The 17,890-nt window shown below is 41.9% G+C and overlaps 1 protein-coding gene across 2 annotated transcripts; it reads left to right on the forward strand.

The window, feature by feature from the left end:
• The first annotated feature begins 746 nt into the window (after positions 1 to 746).
• LOC139910888 (kinesin-like protein KIF2A) lies at positions 747 to 16,771 on the forward strand. Of its 2 annotated transcripts, XM_078287788.1 has the most exons (22): positions 747 to 807; positions 1,831 to 1,925; positions 2,231 to 2,353; positions 2,836 to 2,890; positions 3,152 to 3,154; positions 3,397 to 3,510; positions 5,247 to 5,347; positions 6,026 to 6,121; positions 6,552 to 6,606; positions 6,752 to 6,914; positions 6,992 to 7,082; positions 7,212 to 7,275; positions 7,357 to 7,448; positions 7,883 to 8,025; positions 11,025 to 11,229; positions 12,940 to 13,050; positions 13,197 to 13,264; positions 14,561 to 14,680; positions 15,563 to 15,710; positions 16,042 to 16,143; positions 16,380 to 16,515; positions 16,686 to 16,771. In XM_078287788.1, exons 1-22 carry the CDS (start codon positions 747 to 749, stop codon positions 16,769 to 16,771), a joined length of 2,232 nt encoding a protein of 743 aa, XP_078143914.1. The 2 variants fall into 2 exon arrangements, with proteins under 2 accessions (XP_078143914.1, XP_071754447.1); XM_071898346.2 differs by lacking the exon at positions 3,152 to 3,154 and having other exon boundaries at positions 3,400 to 3,510.
• Positions 16,772 to 17,890: the final 1,119 nt, after the last annotated feature.

Raw genomic sequence — 17,890 nt, forward strand, 5'->3', positions numbered from 1 at the left:
CAGGGAGGAGTGAGACAGATGAACAGAGGAGAACAGTGAGGATTAAAACTTAATTGACTGAATTGAATGTGGTGTTCCATCACATAACTATTTAATAAATTAGTCACAGAAACACTTTTTTCAGCAGTGTTACAACTATCCCCATCCCTGTCAGCCATTATATTTCTAGCTGTTGTAGAACGGTGGTTTGAGATTAGCATGGATGAAATGCATCACATTTTACTCAAAAGGCTACTGTTTAATCTAATACAAGTTCTACTTACCTCAAAATCTGTTTTTTGGCTGTAAAATCTGCAGCTTTGCTTACACAGCCATGAAACTGCACATGTAAGATCAGGAAGGAGGTGGGTGTGTACAGTAGTGATCATATGACTCTAGCTTATCCCTGATTGGTGGAAATGGTGCTGTTACAACTAGCCCCATGTTACAACCATCCCGGTCTCCCCTATGTCGTGTTAAAAAAGGGGATAAACGCTATTCTGCAAATAAAAAGGCGCTTAAACTGAGTCTAGGTGTGCTGTCCCTCTCCTACATCCCTGCCAATCTGTAAAAGCAGAATTTGACTGAGGATGCTCCGGTCCAAGCTGCTCTGAGGGAGTAGTAGGGCGAGACCCGCGCATGCGCACTAGCTCTTTCTCCCTGTTACTGACCTCCCAGTTTCTGCAGCACAACTTGGACGGACTGAGCATACGTACACACTCACGCGCGAGCACACACCCAGTGCACAAAAATATCACACGGGAGGGATGGCCGCTATTTTTGGAAAGATCCTCATCGGCATTTACGTGGAGATTAAACGGAGCGATGGTATGTACGCTGCATATCTCTCCATCCAGCTGTCCAAATGACAAGAGCTAACATTCAAGCCGCTCGTTGCAGCCCTGGATGTTTGCTAGCTAGCAAGCTACATCATCTTTGTTGCCGCCAGCGCCTTGGCCGGGATGCTGTGTCGGAAAACCGGCGAATGAAGTGCCAGAGCCTAAAACCCACAGCGTTCCCGTTTTCTGCCACGCTGTCGCCTTGTCTCGTCCTGCCCTGCCGGCGGCTGTCAGTCAGGCAGACACGCCGTGTGTGTGGGTCCGTCCACCTGTGCGGCTGTCCGAGTGAATAGGTCGCCGGCTGTAGCCGTAGATGACACCTGCCCGGTCTGCGTAAACGCTCTCTGTAACGTGGCTAACTTGGAAACCCTCCGAAAAGAATTAGATGTATTTCATTAATTGCACCAACTTGCAGTACATCATCCAAGAGTGGCCTATACATCATGGGCCGATGGACAGGGCCTCTCCCTTCTGGCTGCATTTCATGTCATTGAGCGAAAAATAGCCCCACGTCTTTATTTTAAAAATAACAGATTCTGCACTGATGAATGCTAGTTTATCGCGTTACAGCGGTGTGTATTTTCAAGGTTGATTGGGCGCCTAGAATCAAATTAACGGCCAAGATATGCAGCTGTTGAAGTTGTCTGGTATAGTGAATGACAGGGAATTAAGTCTTATCAGTCATACCAGTCCTTATGAACCACGCCCATTTAGCATCACAGTATCCTTGTATCAGTATTAGATTACAATTTAGATTGAGGCTACAGAAAACCACAATGAACACACATTTTTTTTTATTTTATTTATTGAGAGCTGTTTCTTGCTGCAGGGAGAGATTTGCATACTGTTCAGTTAGGGAGTCAGAAGTTGTCCATGTCTCATTTGATGTGTTAATGTGTAGCTCCATGATTTTAATGCTCAACTAGCACATATCCTATAGGCGCTGACCCGTCCTATGCAGCACTCAGCAGGCCTAGCATCTCCTTACATCTTCCTCTCCCACCCACCACAGGGCGAATACACCAGGCAATGGTCACATCGTTGCATGAAGACAATGAGAGTGTGACAGTGGAGTGGATTGAGAATGGAGACACCAAAGGAAAAGAGGTATGGCTGACACTGGTCAGCTGTAGTAGACTCTGTGAGGCTCCCAGCTAGTGTGTCTGCTTTAATCAATCAAGTTTGACAGATCCCTGATCAGGTTCTGTCTGACAGCTGAAAGTGTTAGCACAGAGATTATTTAGCTCCTGCACATTATTCAGCACTAAAACACAGTAATTTCCCTTGGATTTGAACAGTATTTTATATAATACCTATGTGTCTCTAGATACCACAATTTTATTAGTGATATTATTGCAGCAGTTAGTCAGGTCCTCCACACATTCAGTGTCTGTGTCTTGTTCCTGCCCCAGATTGAGCTGGAGAGCATCTTTGCTCTGAATCCAGATGTGGTTCCTGAGGAGGAGATACCCCAGAGTCCTGAGACCCCCCCTCCACCCTCCTCCACTGCAGCCAAAGGCATCAAGGCACCCAAGGTCTATCAAAGTTCCTTTAGTTATAAATAACAAGGTAATAGATTACTGTCTGTGATTGGAAAGGAACATATCGGTTTTGTCCAATCTGTGGCTCATTTTCTTCATCACACCAACTTTATTCACAAACTGTGTCCCTTAGCACTGCTCCATTGTCATTAATGGAGCAAGGCCCCTTTTAACATAATTTGAAAGGTCAGACTTGTAAGGTCTGTAAAACATTAGTGAGTCTAGGTTTGGTTTGTCAGTGACACACTGGTTGATACATAATACTTGCCTAATAAAAGAGTTATTTCCAACTTTTACCGTATTGTTCCTGCTTTGACTGAAATGCTGTTTGTCTGAGAACTCACTTTTATCAGTCATTTATCAGTCATTACCATAAAGACACAAAAGAGGTATTTTGTTGCCAAAAATGATGGATTATTGCTTTGAATTGATGGATATTTTGGTTTGTGAATTTACTGTAACATTTTCTTTCACAGACCCGACGGATGACATCAATACCTAAGGCTGAGAACCCGCCACGGGAGAACAGAGGTATGCTTGATACAAAAACACAGATTCCCAGAAACCTACTGACCCACTATCTGAATCTGAGGCCTGCACCTCAAATGCATTTAGATCTTTACCACACTGCTGTACCTGCCCACTAGCACATGATGATTTTTCAAAGTCACATTACATTACGTCATTTAGCAGACACTTTTGTCCAAAGCGACTTACAAGAAGTACATTTTGTCAGCTGATGTGCCTTCGCTAGTCTCTGAACACTCAACAAATAACCCACAGGCACGACAGTGTGTGTCCTTGGTATAAAGAGATATTGGGAGGAGAGAGCGAGGGCTTGAGATGATGCATTTAACAGAGACATTTTTTATCTCAAATTTATGCAACTTTTTTTGTGACACATTGTCTTATGTATTATAATCTGCCATTTCCATGGAAAGCTTACCATAGTGTTGGAGTATGCTGTATGTCATCTTGTACTAATGAGTGAATATGACGGACTGTGTTCTCTACTGTTTTGTGGAGTACAGCTGCAGCAGTGGGAACCACCCGGGCCCGTCCCAGCCAGCAAAGCCAAGCTGCAGAACCTCCCCCACCAGCCATAGCACCCCAGCCTACACAACAACAGACCCTGCTACAGCAGCAGAATGGTAACTCACACACACACACACATACATGGAAGAAAACTGAGACCAGAGCCTCTTTCTAAAGGTTTTGGTTCTTCTTGAATTTTACTGCTTTTAGGGAGTGTCTTGAAATTCTAATAGATGGGGAGTTTTTGTTCCAAAACAAAACTATGGACCAGAAAGTGAGTATTTAAAAGCCTGAAATCTCAGCACCTGACAATGTAATTATTGAGCCATTGGTATTGATCAACAACCCAATCAGATATACTACTGTCATTTTGTGCTATGGGACAGTAACAGACTGACTGACAGTCTGACTTATTGCACCTTTAAGGAGACATATAGCCCTGCTAATGGCTAAGTCCTGGCAATGAATATTGTATCCTGTATCCTTGTATCTAGTCCTCATAGGTTGGTACATAGGTGACATTAGCTAGCCAAGTGTGCACAAATATGCAAAATAGCGATGCAATTGTCACAATTCAACTGTGAGCAGGTATAGTCTCACATGTAGGGGCTGCGAAAATAACTGCATTCCTGCAAAACTGCGTTATTTGGATGCTTAGTAAATGTAACCATGAGCTGAATGTTGCAACTTATTTGAAATAATCATGATTGTTGTTTTATTTTCTCAATGGATCACAATTATATAATATCTGTGTTGATGAATAGTGGCCATAGATCTGGTTCTTAAACCTGAATGTTATTTTTCAGATTTTGGGTAGAATCAGCCAATTTAGATGATAGAGATACTGCATTTAAGGAAACACAATAAATGTCAAAGGATAGATCAAGTACAATAAGATCTGCATCTCTGATCAACTCATCATCTGCTATTTGCTGAACTCAGACTATCAAGTGCCACCACTTCAACGTCTGTACTCCTATAGTAAGACAATGTTTATGCATAGAATTTTACAACTCATGTTGGCAGTACACGTGTGTCATCAAACATCCCTTTGGCAAGCTAGATTGTAAAAGATTCCTCAAAACACATTCAGGCTTTCTTAAAATTGAAGCCATGGAGGAACCTTAATTATGTTCTCAGAACCGATCAATCCTAATGTAGAATGGTACAAGTTGCAGCTAAACTTCATGTAATCTGTCTGTGTTTTTAAAAAAACCCAATATACTCTTTATTTCCATCTACTGCTATTTCCTTTACTTGTCTGCTTTCACTGTTTTGGCTCCAAGCACGGTCTAAAATAGTAGCAGGCAGTGGTACAATAGCAGAGTGGTAACATGCAACACACAAATGCGTATGCACACTCACACATACACAGGTGTTGTCACAGCAGAACGATAATGAACATGTAATCACTCTGTTCCACACTCCCTCTAACTGGGAAATGCAGGGCGTAGGTCGTTCAAGTCCAAGTGTTTCTCAGCTGTGTTTACTCTGATGTGCCTCTTGGTAGTTCCCAGGACCAATAACTGTATCCACCATCTATCTGTAAATCCATCTGTTGTTATTTTCTGGCGTTGGATACGAGGCTGTGTGCAGCAGAGACAGAAACCAGTGATGTCATGCTCCCACACAGCTGTGTGTCTGAGGGGGTGAAAGGCTCTTTCACAGTTACTCACTGGCTTGTCTTTTAGACTTTGATTCATACCAGAGCACTTCTTCTAGTATTCTGCTATAGCTGTTGGGATTAGCATAAACGTTTGCTTTGAATGCACACGCTTATTAATTAAATTAATTTTGCCGTTATTTTGCTGATTTATCTCCATGGTTTTGTGTTTCTGCCCTTCCTCTCCAGCGCGGAGGAAATCCAACTGTGTGAAGGAGGTGGAGAAGCTGCAGGAGAAACGAGAGAAGAGACGACTTCAACAGCAAGAGCTCAGAGAGAAGAAGGCACAAGTGAGGGGCGAGCGTGTACTCGCACACACACACACAAACACAAACACACACAAGCTTACACACTGAAACACATTTGTCAGGGGTGGGGAACCTTTTTTGGCATGAGATTTACTTTTTCCTTGACGGGTTTGGGGAGATCTTCCAGCACCACTCAAGCAGATTCAGTGAACATGGGAGATTCAAGTTTTCTGACAAAGAAACATCTAGATTTTTATGAACCCAAAATTGAGCAAACAAATCTATTTTGAAGCAGGAAGAGAAGATGAAGCCTGTTGTCATTTGCTAATTAGCATCATCGGTTGTCGTAGCCCAGTGATAAACTCACAGACCCGACTCATCCAAATCAACCTCATGATAGCTGGAGTTCATTTTAGCTCCCTAGTACTGAATAATTAGTGAAAATCTGTTAGCATTGTCTGTCTATTTGGTTCACAGTTCACATCAGTTTTTTTCTCTTTATCCCCACAACTTGTAGTCGACGAACTTTAATGACCAACCTGCAAGAAAAGAGGAGGCTGCTGTCTTCATTTTCAGTCATAAGAAGCTACTCCACTCCATTCTCATTACAGTTTAGATCGTTCTGGTCTACGCTTTGTTGTCTGAGCACAATTTATAGATTATTTGAAGTAAATTTTATGTGATGGGTTCAACCCTTTATTGTTTTCTGTGTCATTCCAGGAGGTGGATGCCACTCTACCAAACTATGAGATCATGTGTATGATCAGGGACTTCAGAGCCAGTCTGGACTACAGGCCCCTAACCACTGCCGATCTGGTAAGTCTGGTTCAGGACTTCGTTTCCCAGATTCATTGTACCATAACCTTCTACAAAGGGTTGTACGACACAGTTAATAGAAAGACGTGTATCATGTAATTCAATGAGGGTTTCCAGTACAATCAAGTAGAGATTTTTATAAGCAGGAAGGAACATCAGGACTCGGAGTGTTAATGTCTCTCTGGTCACCAGACATCCATTTGTAGATGTAGAAATGTGTGTTACACTAGATGTGTTAAAAATAAAGTAGCCACACACTTATAGCCACGATGCAGAAACATTTATTTATTTAGATGAACCAACATTTCGACATAATGAATGAGTGAGACGTGTGCAGGTCATAGGAAATGTACATGTACAGAAGGTACATCTTACGAGGGTTTAAACGACACAGTGCAACAAAAATTAACTGTGCCTTTTGATATTTCAGATAGAGGAGCATAGGATATGTGTATGCGTGCGGACACGCCCCCTCAATAAAAAAGGTAAATGTAGCTTTATTACTCAATACATTTATTACTGAATAAGTCTTTTTCTTTGTAGTGTAATAGTTTACAAAGTGCCAAGATATCATGAGCTTTCTAAATGACAAAATACATTTATTTGGGTTTTTGTCTACCTCTCTTTTAGAGTTGGCGACAAAGGATCTAGATGTGATCACCATCCCCAGTAAGGATGTGGTAATGGTGCATGAGCCCAAGCAGAAAGTCGACCTGACCCGCTACCTGGAGAACCAAACCTTCCGCTTTGACTATGCCTTTGATGACACTTCCACCAATGAAATGGTCTACAGGTACAATATGTTTCAACAATGAAGTACCCAGAGCAATGGGTGAAAACTCCTACTAACAAGTGCTCGTCTGCACCCAGGTTCACTGCTCGGCCGCTGGTCGAAACCATTTTTGAGAGGGGAATGGCAACCTGCTTTGCATATGGACAAACTGGAAGTGGAAAAACACATGTGAGTGTAGACTAGACGGAAGTTGATATCCTTAGTGCAAACATAACATCAGAACTAGACTCGTTCTTACTCTGTCTAAATGAAGGAATGCATACCCATTACAACATAGTAATTCATATCTCCTTTTAGACTATGGGAGGGGACTTTTCAGGGAAGAACCAGGACTGCTCTAAAGGGATCTATGCACTTGCTGGTTAGTATCTGCCATACCGCTATCGCCACTGGTGGTTACACCTTTTGTCTTTATTTGACTCTCATTTTCATCCCTGTGCAGCCAGAGACGTCTTTCTCATGTTGAAAAAGCCAAACTACAAGAAGTTAGACCTCCAAGTCTTCGCCACATTTTTTGAGATTTACAGCGGGAAGGCAAGTGTCTTAAGTAAAGTGTTTAGTGATTCATCTTACTCAAAAAGAGGATTAAGTTTGTGTTGTTCAGTAGCTTCCATCCAAGTATGTTTATGCAAATCACAATGTATACATATATATATATGTATGATTGCACAATATTAATACATTTTTGAAAGGCCAATTTCCCAATTTTGTTGTGGATGTGTTTTTTCCTGACGTAGCTATGTTCAAGAACTTCACTTCAACCAAGCTGATGGAAATGCACCAAATTCACATTGTATTTGTTGCAGCATTTCAAAACTTTGCTTAAAATTTGCCTGACAGTTGGATGGAAACATTACTGAAGGCCTGATAGGCAAGAGATTTGCTAGGGATTTTCCTAAGCAATTAATAAACCAAGATGTAGGATTATGTCAGGTGAAATATTGACTCAAGCTGTGTTTGTATTGAAGGTGTTTGACCTGCTAAACCGCAAGGCCAAGTTACGGGTCCTGGAGGACGGTAAGCAGCAGGTCCAGGTGGTGGGGCTGCATGAGAGGGACGTTAAATGCACAGAGGACGTCCTCAAACTCATCGAAGTGGGAAACAGCTGCAGGTAAACACAGGAGGAGAGATCATTTTAACAACAGCAACAGCAATAATAGTTTATTTTTGTCTCTTAGGTGCTTGGGAGGAGCACCTCTATAAGCGATGTTCTCTGTGTGTGCGTTTGTTCGTTCGTTTGTGTGTGGCGCCTTTTTTGCCATGCACAGTGCTTAGAGGAATTACAGTATGTACTGTTTAGGTCACACAGAGCCCCGTAAGGGAAATCCAGTGTGTGCTCATACACCAGGGAGTACGGTAGAAGTCAAGCAACTGGAGGCTGGTGATAATCTAACTGTTGTGGCTAAGTCAACACATGAATTACATATATTGTTCATTAATTTTCTTAGTTAGAACAACACTGTGCTACCACAGCACTGTGCACGGTGTTATCATAACTTTATTTGTGTAGCACCTTACCTGCCTAGTTTACAAAGGGCTATAAAATAAAAGGAACGAGGTCAACAGAACAGAAATAGCCAAAACAGTCAAAACTAAACTATTATGTTGGACTAACAAGGAAATTAGTACTACTATGTTAATAAGTAATAATACTACAACATTTATTGCTTTAAAAGTAATCAATATGGTAAAGTTGAGTATATTTTTAATCAGAATAGTTGTTGCTAAAATCTTAGCTTCTGCATATTGAACAAATTGCAGACAAGTAGAGCTTGCGGTTGAAGCGAGAATACAGTATGTTGCAATGGTAAATGTATTATGAAATCAAAACGTGTAAATTTGTTCAAGCCAGAAAATTATTTATGAGAAACCTCATTTTACAGATATTTCTCAGCTGATGGAAACGAGGCTAAAGAACTCTTCCCAAATGGCTCCTAAAGTTCTGGCAGGTGGTTTATTAGGTGCCAGGTTTCCCACATTTTCGTGGATTCTAAAAGTTACATTTGGTGTGATACTTATTGCGATTTATAATCGTTAAGCTGAAGGAAGTTTTGAGACATCTAAAATGTAATTTCTGCCAGAGAATTTCTTAGAGTATCAGGCCAACTTGAATCACAGGAATTTACAGGCCAAATACAGCTGTGTGTCATCATGTAGCCATGACAAGAAATATTATGTCTAAGTTAAGGTATGTGAGTTAAGCTTAGTCTACCCACACTAGCAGAATACTAACAGAACACTAGCATTAACAGAGTAAACATAATCAACCCGAATGAACGGCTCGCTCAATGAGGAAGTAGTAGTATATTGTTGAGCGAGCTGTTCATGCGGGTTCTCGAGTTTCAGTCCCTACTTAACCCGTATACTGAATACTCGAACGACTCGACATGGAAGTAGTATTGAACGCTCCGCGATGCTGCATCAAGCATCGAGCGATGCCGCTTGTCTCGGACAGCTTGCAGATAGTGATTTGAAAGTGAAATTAGAAAACCCGAATGAACGGCTTGCTCAACAATGTACTACTTGCCCAAAGAGCGGGATTAAAAATGCGATGTCTTTGTTTGTTAAAGTACATGGCGATCATTCAGTCGCTTAATGAGGAACCAGTACGTACCACTACAGACTATGCTTCGAGCTCGAGAATGATTCGTTCAAAATGATTTGTTCGTTCTTTTTTGACCAGCACTACAGTAAAAGTAATGGGAATTCATTTCATGGGGACTGATGAAAATATCAAGAACAGCTTTGGCAGCTCCCCAGTCAGTCCTATTAACAAATGTGATGAATAGCAACATGTTTTGGTTTTTCATACACCCCGACTTTCAACAATCTTCAGCTTCTTAGGTGGAGGTGTAGACTTAATAGCCCTGCATTTGACTGTCATGGGCCAAGGCCTGTTCACTGAATAGACGCAGACGCGCTCAGTGAAATGTTTGTAAATTTGTGTGTATATTTGCACATAAAAAACATTCCGACGAAAAACTCACACCAGATTCATTAAAGATTCGGAAGTACCTGTTTTCAGTCGTATTCACATGCGTATGTTCATGAATCCCAATCACTCATAACTGGGAAGCACGTTCACAGGACCTTAATTACCATGAATTTTGTAATGGCGCCACCTCAGAAACACCATGTTAAGAAAAGGAGAACACCCACATTTATCATCTTGCAGAAATTGAGGTAATACAAAATGGTCTACTATTCTGCAGCAGAAGCAATAACATTACAGCCCCACAAAACGCTGTCATATGGAAGGAAATCATGAAGCAGGTGAATGCCGTTACATCCTCGCAGAGAACTGTGCAAGAAGTTAAAAGAAAGCGGTATGCTTTAAAGCCACGGGAGGAAACCAGGGAGCAACGAACTCCCCCCACTTCTCACTTCTGTCTTTGTCCTGATCATTTGATTGCTCCGACAGAGACGTGGCAACTCTTTATCTGGGATGGAAGGACATGCAAACTCTGAAACTGGTGTGAAGAAATGTCTGGGAATTTGGTGGCAGAATTTGACAACTCTGGATGAAAGTCAGGGGAAGGAACTTCTGGAATCTCTGGAAAATAGTGGAGTAATATGGAAACTCTGAATGAGTAGATTTGGGGGGGGGGGTGTCTCTGGCTTCTCTGAAGAAAAGGAGTTGTGAACTCTGATGCGACGAGAAGCCGATGTCGCTGATGAGACACTGATGTCTCTCGGAAGAGGCTGAAGGAAAATCTGGGCGTTATTGGTGAAGGGCTGAAAAAAATCCCTAACTTCTGTGAAAAATGCCACTGATTTCTCCTGGAGAGTTCTGCAGAGGGGTCTTGGCTTGCAGATCCTGGCATGTGCAGGAGAGGAGGGGAAAAACTTCTGGGCTTGAAGTGGAGAAGTCCTCTGGTCTATATGAGGAGACAATGGTGATGCACGTTCTGGACCTTCACACAAGTTCTGTCTCTCGGTGCCGTGGCAAGAAGTTCAGTACCTTTTCATTTAGATGCACGTCATTCTTCATCGGTATTGTAATGATTGAAGGAGAGATTATGAATGTTATAAATACTGCTCAAGAAAAATGTCTTTAGAGTGGCCCTCAATCATTAGCTTTTCCTTTTCCATCCCCGTTTCTCCCTCCAGGACTTCAGGTCAGACCTCGGCCAATGCCCACTCGTCCCGAAGCCACGCCGTGTTCCAGATTATTCTGCGCCGGCGGGGAAAGATGCACGGGAAGTTCTCGCTTATTGACCTGGCGGGGAACGAGAGAGGGGCGGACACATCCAGCGCTGACCGCCAGACTCGCCTGGAGGGAGCTGAGATCAACAAGAGCTTGTTGGCACTCAAGGTCCACCACCTTCTGAATGCTTCAGATGTTCTGTGCATAGATGTCCTTTAGTTTTGTTTTTTTTATTGTAAGGTTTTTTATATTGCCTGGTAATAATTCTAGTCTCTAATTGTTTAAACTTCCCACCTGCGCCCATTCTGTAGTTTTTGACATCGCTTTCCTCGAAATGGGTGGAAAGCACACTAGAGGGCAGTGTCAATACAAATCGGGTGCTGCAGTGCAATTTTTGTATAAAAAATTGCGAACAAAACATTTTGGCTAACAGGCTGCTATGAAACTGAAAGACAGCTAATCTACCACAGCATGTCAATATAGTAGAGTACATCTCTTCTTCTTGACAATACATTGGTTGATGTAGTTATCCTGATTATTGCAGGATTGCAGTAACTTCAACTACAGCAGCAGCTGATGCTGCAAACCCAGCTAGGCGCTGTGGGACTGGACAGCATCTGTACTTGTCTGTGAATTTGTTTTCTGTACAAACAAGCAGAGCGATGAGTCATCTTTCTGTTTTGGTTGAGGCTTTGTCTTTGTGCCTTAAGTCAATCCTGCACATTTCACGCCAAATCATACCCCCGCACAAATAGAATAAACACACAGATCAACATAGAATTAAGCAGTTTTCACGGTGATGGTCTAATTTTTCTACAGCCATTATACTATGCTATCAAAAATCAACAAAAAGTCAACAAAATAATGGAAGTGCATTTTATTGTACTACAAAGTTGTATCTACACATGGTTATTGTGGGAATCATTGTCTTCCAAAATGAAAAACTGTCAATGCTCATCATTATGCACAGAAAACATGGTGACAGGAATTTCAGTATCTCCAGGAACATGAATTCAACTTAGAAAGGGACATCATTTGCCCTTGGCGACATGTTTGAGGTGCCGTATATTCACACACCTCCCAGACAAGAACATCAGATTCCTCCTGGGAGAAGCTTTTTGGTGCAGCAGGTCTGGACTTTGCTCATGATCTGTGATCCAGTCTGTCAGAGCAGCGCGGCAGGGAGGAGGGAGCGCTCTGCTTTTAAACACAATGAGAGGAGCTGATTTGATCGGCCATGATTGACACCAGCCCCTTCCACACCTACTGATAATTTATTCCTCCTAATCCGACCCCTTCCACCGCTGCACCACCGCTGCACCATCTGTTGGTCACGCCCAAATGAGCGAGTGCTGTGAACTAGTGCCATGTATGTAAATGTAACATGATTACTTCTTGTCTGGGGCAGGAGTAAGCAAAGGAGCTCAAAAGTATTGTCCTTTTGTTACTGGGCTTTACTGTGGTCATGGAGTGAGGTTTCTCTCAAATACATTCATATTGAATTGGTAACATAAACTAGAAAATAAGTTTACAGAAGAATAATACAAATTCAACAATAAAACAGGTCTAGTGCCCTTTTGAGGCTAAAAGAGCTAATGTATATCTTGGTACTTGGTAGACTAGTATACTCTTAAAAATTATCAGCAAAATTTTAAAATCAATTCTAAAATTAAAGTGAAAGAGAGAAATACTTTTTTAACCCAGTTACTCAGTTGTGCTGGCTTTGGGTCGACACCTAAACGTTATGATTGGAATAGAACAACCTGTTTGAGCTCATACTCAGATTATGAGAAACCCGGTTAAGATGCCTGGCTTACTGCAGTACTACAAACACCTTACTGTAGCGTGTAAACTGATGATGTTCCCGGTTTCTTGCAGGAGTGCATTCGAGCGCTGGGCCGGAACAAACCCCACACTCCCTTCAGAGCCAGCAAACTAACCCAGGTGCTGAGGGACTCCTTCATAGGAGAGAACTCCAGAACATGCATGGTAAGGAACCTGTAGACTGCATGTGTTACTGACTGTGGGCTCGGCAGAGGGAACCACTGTCGAGAGAAATTTCATCAAAACTTTGAATTGTTTTGGCTGGAATCTTGATAAATAGGGATGTAACTCTGTGACGTTTCCCTATATAGATTGCGACCATCTCTCCTGGGATGGCCTCTTGTGAAAACACACTGAACACACTGAGATATGCCAACAGGTAAGACAAGTAAATCTGAGACTCTTAGGAACTGGGACGAAAGAGCTTTTAAGTTGAAGAAAAAATGTCAGTAGTTTAAAAAAAAAAAAAAAAAAAGTATGGTACCAGCTCTTGATTTAAATTTTTTTTTTTTTTCCAATACTTTTGACAAAATGCATTTTTCAGATCATTGCCTGATTTGCTTCAACCGTCAGACATAATAAAAGAATAACAGTCTGATCTGAAGTCGTCTCACTTTGAATGCAGTCTGAAATGTGCGTGTGATTTGAGGTATTGCATTTTCCTGAATAGTCCCTTTTTAAATGTCGAGACAATGTAATTGTCTTTTAAATCAAGGACACAAAATAATACTGCTGAACATAAAAAGCGCACTTTGGAGTGTTTAGGGAAGACATTTTTGTAATGCCTCAACATCATTGGCTGTATAGGATATAGTTTTTTGGGTTTTTTTAAGTTTCTACTCCAAAGCTGCAGATATTCTGTACATTTCTGAACACTTGGTCAGTAGATGGCACTACAGTCACAAGCAAACATGCCAAGCATTTATGCCAAATTTCAGGCTTGTATTCAATATTGGTTACGTTTTGGTCAAAGGGCTTGTCAAGAAATTTTGATAAATTAAAAAAATTGAATTTCCCATTCTTCTTGTCATTCTAGGAAAAGTCATGAACAGTCATGTTGCTAATATTGTTACATATTTTTTGACCAATGAAAATCATTCCATCTGTACTGTATATGTATGATAGATGATGGTAGTAAGTACGTGATGAGGCAGAAAGATGCACCAGACCACATCTAAAAAAAAAACGTTTAAATAACCAATATTTAAAATAATGTGGTAAATATGATAGGGCTGTGCAAAGTGCCCAGTGTTTTAACACGTATTTACCTTTATCATCACGGCTTAATACATTTTAAACAATAGACAAGACTTCTCCCTGTGGGATGCATGCTGTCCTAGTTGGTGAGAATCACTGTAAAACTGTGTTGTCTCACATGGCGATTTCCAAGAGCTGTGATTCATAGAACTGACAATAATTCTCCTCTTGCTCCACCCTCTTGATATAAGGAGGATTCAACATTTAATACCTTCAGTGTCATGTTCTTTCTTCTATGGGACAAAACCAGCTTTTTCTCCCCGTTTGTCTCCCTTCTCCCCGCCCTACTGCTGAATACTAGTTTGTTCACATGCAACATGAATATTGAGGTGAAAATAACTTAAGATGATCCTCTCCTGTCTCTCGTTTGTCATGTGTGTCTGTGTTTCTCTCCGTCTCTCTCCCACCGTGTCTCCAGAGTAAAGGAGTTTGGGATAAGTCCCTCGGACATTCCCTTCTCCCAGGGTGGGGGCGGAGGGGGCCGCTCTGAGCTCTCCCCTACTTATGAGTACGATGACTTTTCCACCTCTCCCACCAGGTCGCTCCCCACTGCCCTTCCCAATAAGTTACCACCGCAATATCCAACCACTGCTTCTGTGTTGTCACGCGACATTACCCATCAACACCCACCTTTACGTTGCTTCCTGTCCTTTGAGAAGTTACCCTGATACATTTAGAGCCATAATAGGTTCAATTTGAATTCCTCAGTAAATACCTACTGTAGCTCTAGACTGTTCACAGCTAGTCTGTTGGCTAGCAAACAAATGGCTAGGGCTAAACAAAATCTATATGGCATGATCCTAAGTAAGTTGAAGGGATAACTTCTGCCTTGTCTTTTCTCCTCGCTCATCCTCTTATTTTTCTTGTAACAACCACTCTTTGCTCCGGTCTTTCCTCCATTTTTTGTTTTTTTTTCAAATATACTTTTTATTCAAATTTCAAATTTGGCAAAATAGTCATCACAGTAGTTACACAATATTTCAAACATCAATAGACCCCCCCCCCCACATCAGAAGAGAAAAACAATAACAAAAAAAAGAAAAGAAAATATATATATATATATATATATATAAAACATTTCCTCCATTTTCATGAGAGGTCGCTACCTGCATGGCCCCATGTCTTTCTCCAGGCTTTATTTCATCAAACCTGCATGGAGTCTAGATTGTTTGCTGTTGACATTTTGTTCATCACCACACCGATGTTGCAAATGTCTTTCTGTTACGCCTTGCTCTCCCTAAAATCTTTCATAACTGCTTCCCCTGGCATGCTGAGCATGTTAACCAGTTAGGTTTCTGTGTATTGTGTGCACCTGCCACCCGTTTGCTGCAGGGTGTTTTTCATGAGATCCCTCTGCAGTAGTTACAGTAGCGATGCTGTACCACGCTGTTACTTTACTACTAGCTCTGGTTGTTCTCAGGGTGAAGGAGCTCACAGTGGACCCCGGGGCAGCGATGGAAAGCCGTCAAGGGGGACACAACGTCAACCAGCTGGAGGTGCTGGAGGCTCAGTGGGGGGTGGGGAGCTCCCCGCAGAGAGACGATCTGAAACTGCTCTGTGAACAGAACGTAAGGCACGCACACACACTCACCTGTTCACTCCGGCGTATGCATGCTCAATCGCACATATCAGTTGAGACGGTGGTTCTCAATCGCTCCATCTTGACCCCAGAGTCTGCAGGTTTTCATTCCAACCAAACAGTACAGCAGCTGATTTCAGGAGGAACTAATCTGTGAAATCAGTCATCCCTCTTCTCTGGTTGAAGTAATCGGTGAAATCAGCTGCTGTAGTGTTTGGTTGGAATGAAAACTGACTCTTGGGTCACGATGCCGCATGCTTGAGAACCACCGACCTCGGTCAGACACGCTTATCTCATGACTGTGGTCACGCTGTCTGTAGGAGGAGGAAGTTTCCCCGCAGCTGTTCACTTTCCACGAGGCGGTCTCTCAGCTGGTGGAGATGGAGGAGCAGGTTCTGGAGGACCACAGGGTTGTGTTCCAGGTACAGTACGGCCTAAAGGGATGGAGGGAGCTCAGTGAAATGTGATAATTACTGAAATACATTGAAATACTGGACCAAAGTCCATCCACGTCGACAAATTCCTCTACTGTTTGAAGATAGATGTTGTTTATTCCCATTCTCTTAACTAGTCAGATGTCTTCAGTTCTGAGGTTTAATGCAGTGCACACACAGCCACAATACAGAGAATGATTTGAACTATTGTGTGTCCTGTACAGGAGTCAATTCGCTGGCTGGAAGATGAGAAGGTCCTTTTGGAAATGACAGAGGAAGTTGACTACGATGTAGACACGTACGCGACTCAACTAGAACAGATCCTGGATCAGAAGATAGACATTCTCACTGAGCTAAGAGGTAAAGAGAGAAATTAAGAGCATTTATCCAAGCATCAAATGTGAGCAATCATAAAAATACCCTAATAAATAATGTATACTGTTTATTGTGCATATGTCATCCTGGATAATTTGGTCTGTCCAGTAGGTGATGGGATTTAATCACTGAGATGTCCTCTCCTCTTCTCTCAGATAAAGTCAAGTCTTTCCGTTCTGCACTCCAGGAAGAGGAGCAAGCTAGCAAACAGATCACCCCCAAGAGGCCTCGTGCACTATAGACACACACGCATAGACACACACACGCACACACGCACACACACACACACACACACACACACTTGAATATGTGACATTTGATTATAATAGTTGGTCATCATGCTTTCTCCAGTGTGGCACAAGGGTTTCCAAACAGGCTTCACAGCAGTGAAACATGTTCCAATACAACTCGTCCCTGGAAAGGTGAAGTCCTGACATTGAATGGGGTCACTGTTTAGGAAATGGCTGATTTACCTCAGCTACGATTTTATGGATTTTATGACTTGGTGTCTGTGTGTGGTCTCACCCCGATCTCTTTGCTGTACAGGCTCCCATTGCTTCTTGTTCTCCGTCCATTAAACCAAAGGGCAGATTTTCTTTGCTCGTCCATCCTCCTGTAGAGTGTATTGATAAGGTTGCTGTATCTGTGTGATGTGATAACTCACAAGTGCTTCACTTAAAAGAAAAAAGAAAATTATTTGTTTTTAAAACATTTTTATAGGATTAACTAAATTATCCTCAATTTTGCAAATAGCCATTGCCATTTTGTGCAACATTGCTCCTTGTTTTGAGGATTTTCATTTTGTGCTTCCCCTGTTTGCGGATGGGGGAGAGTGGGGCAAGTTGAGCCCGTGGGTAAGGTGGGCCACCCCTTGTTGCCATTTATATGTTACATGGTTTTGATTGACACAAAACTTGATACAAAATCCAGCTGTCCTAGGCAGATTACACTGATTGGCCTAATGGGGGAGCTGTAATTAAACGTCAAAATTTCAATCTTTGAAAGACCATAACTGCTACATTACTGGTCCGATTTTGATGAAACTTGATGGATGACGTGTTTTGGCCCTATATTCTATTTCATTTCCATGAATGCCCAACAACCTTACGTATACATGGCAGTTATTGTTTTAAATAAATGCACATTTATTTTGCCACAGTAGCAGCACAAAATGTAAAACGTGGCTCATTTGACCCCATTCTCCCCTACTGTAACAAGCACACTTCTGGATTACAATACTTAACCAACTTCTCCAAACCCTGTTATGAAGGTGTAAAACTATAAGGATCTGAACTTCATTAGAAAGTGTTGGTCAGAGCCCCAGCTCATGAATGCATGTACAAACCCAACTGTGATTGTA

The sequence above is a fragment of the Centroberyx gerrardi genome, chromosome 2 (genome assembly GCF_048128805.1).
Source record: "Centroberyx gerrardi isolate f3 chromosome 2, fCenGer3.hap1.cur.20231027, whole genome shotgun sequence".
Classification (NCBI taxonomy): Eukaryota; Metazoa; Chordata; class Actinopteri; order Beryciformes; family Berycidae; genus Centroberyx; species Centroberyx gerrardi.

Excerpts from the sequence above, each read along its gene's own strand:
- LOC139910888 (XM_078287788.1), top strand. The coding sequence starts at position 747 with ATGGCCGCTATTTTTGGAAAGATCCTCATCGGCATTTACGTGGAGATT. Across the intron at positions 7,449-7,882 it reads TTGAGATTTACAGCGGGAAG|GTGTTTGACCTGCTAAACCG; the intron begins GCAAGTGTCTTA and ends TTTGTATTGAAG. Across the intron at positions 8,026-11,024 it reads GAAGTGGGAAACAGCTGCAG|GACTTCAGGTCAGACCTCGG; the intron begins GTAAACACAGGA and ends TTCTCCCTCCAG.